Here is a 1,852-nt window from a genome sequence, read left to right as displayed (position 1 = left end):
TGATTAATCATGGTGAACCGACTGTCTTAGCTATCCCACTTCCCTTGCTTTTCTCTTACTCTCTCGAACTCGTAGTTTAGAAAAACAATTATTTAAAACCCCCACTTGTGACCGAATAAACGAACCGTTAAAACAGATATCTTGCCTCCCTGCGTATCGACCCTTATTACTAACTTTTAGTAATTTGGTTTTATAAATATTATTTTTGATACTAAAACGAATTTTATAGTTTCTTTGTTTGTCTTTTGTCTCCGGGAATTTATTCCTTGAGACAGTTCTCATTCTTGGCCCGAGTGTTTTTGTGCTTACAGGTTATAGTTCAGCTATGGAGGTAATCTGTAGAAGATGTGGCGAATAGGGACACAATCCCATTTCATGTATGGCTACATACGAGAGAGTTCTAGCTTATCGGAAGTTTAGGCAAGGAGGCTCTCCCTTCGAGCTTTATGCTGACAATATTCAGGTCGAGTACAATCTTAAGGCCGCCATTCACACACAACATCTTGAGCAGGAATCTGGTGCGGATGGCTTCCGTGAACTGCTCGAAAAGTATGAGTCAATGTGCTTAGAGGAAGAGCCGGTAAATGCAATAAGTTTGAGGAGTGGTCGCACTTATTACGGATCAGAACATACTCCAGAAAGTTCAAATGGCAAGGCAGGGATTACTGCTCAGAAAAATGACGAAGAACTGCTGAAGGGTGGTCGATCGAGTGAACCTACCTGTCGATCGACCAGTGCTGATGAAGAAATCCCTCGATCGAGAGCCGATACCTCTCGATCGAGTGAGCTACACAATGAAACCTCTCGATCGAGAGAGGTTAGTAAGAAAAGCTCTCGATCGAGCACTTCTGAGCCTCGATCGAGAGATACTGAGCGTGCGGACACGCATCCCAATGGTGGACGTAGAGGGGTACCCTTCTGTGCTGCGAGGGTGTCAAGAACTGATAAAGGTAAAGACAAAGAAGAGGACCCACTTCCTATGGTCAAGGTTCCTTATTCGAGTCGATTACGCGACACGAAGACGGAGAGACAATTCAGCAAATTCGCGGATATGGTAAGAAATATTCAGGTAACCATTCCTTTTGCTGAGTTAATTACTCAAATACCTCCTTACGCAAAATTTATGAAAGATATTATTACGCGTAAGAGGGAATTTGGAGAAACAGCTACTGTCGCTTTCATGGAAGGGTCTAGTAGTTTAATTTCGGGAAAGTCTCCCCCTAAATTGAAAGACCTGGGTAGTTTCTCTATTTCTTGTGTTATAGGAGATATGGTGATAAATAGGGCGCTGTGTGACCTTGGAGCTAGTATCAGTGTCATGCCCTATTCTATCTTTTCTAAGCTTAAATTGGGTCACCTAAAAATGACCAATATCACCCTACAGATGGCCGACAGATCTGTTAGACGGCCCTTAGGTATCTTAGAGGATGTGCCTGTCATGGTGGGCAAATTCTTTATTCCACTGGACTTTATTGTATTAGATATTGCTGAGGATACCCGTACCCAGATTATTCTGGGTAGACCGTTTTTGTGTACAGCTGGAGCTATTATTGATGTCAAACTCGGGCGTTTGACTCTATAGGTAGGGATGATGTGATTACATTTAGTTTGCCCGAGACCTTGTCTAGACCAATGATAGAGGATACTTGTTATTCTGTAGATATTGTTGATGAGTCTGCTTACGAGTTTTGGTCGGATTCCTTGGTTAAGGATCCGCAAGAGACTTTGATGTTTCTAGATGAGTGTGCAGATTTTTCAGATGACGAGGATGATGTCGAGGAGTTGCTTGGAATTGTCACAGATGAGATAGAGCTGTCTGACGTTCAGCTGGAACAGGTAGAAAACTTGGCAC

General features: G+C 42.8%; 1 protein-coding gene across 1 annotated transcript; it reads left to right on the top strand.

The window, feature by feature from the left end:
* The first annotated feature begins 379 nt into the window (after positions 1-379).
* LOC141630635 (uncharacterized) lies at positions 380-1,582 on the top strand. Its single transcript, XM_074443416.1, has 2 exons — positions 380-698; positions 951-1,582. The coding sequence occupies exons 1-2, from the start codon at positions 380-382 to the stop codon at positions 1,580-1,582; spliced, it is 951 nt and encodes a 316-aa protein (XP_074299517.1).
* Positions 1,583-1,852: the final 270 nt, after the last annotated feature.

Source organism: Silene latifolia, chromosome Y (genome assembly GCF_048544455.1).
Source record: "Silene latifolia isolate original U9 population chromosome Y, ASM4854445v1, whole genome shotgun sequence".
Lineage (NCBI taxonomy): Eukaryota > Viridiplantae > Streptophyta > Magnoliopsida > Caryophyllales > Caryophyllaceae > Silene > Silene latifolia.
This window is presented reverse-complemented; position numbering and strand designations above follow the sequence as displayed.

Excerpts from the sequence above, each read along its gene's own strand:
- LOC141630635 (XM_074443416.1), top strand. The coding sequence starts at position 380 with ATGGCTACATACGAGAGAGTTCTAGCTTATCGGAAGTTTAGGCAAGGA. Across the intron at positions 699-950 it reads TGACGAAGAACTGCTGAAGG|GTAAAGACAAAGAAGAGGAC; the intron begins GTGGTCGATCGA and ends GAACTGATAAAG.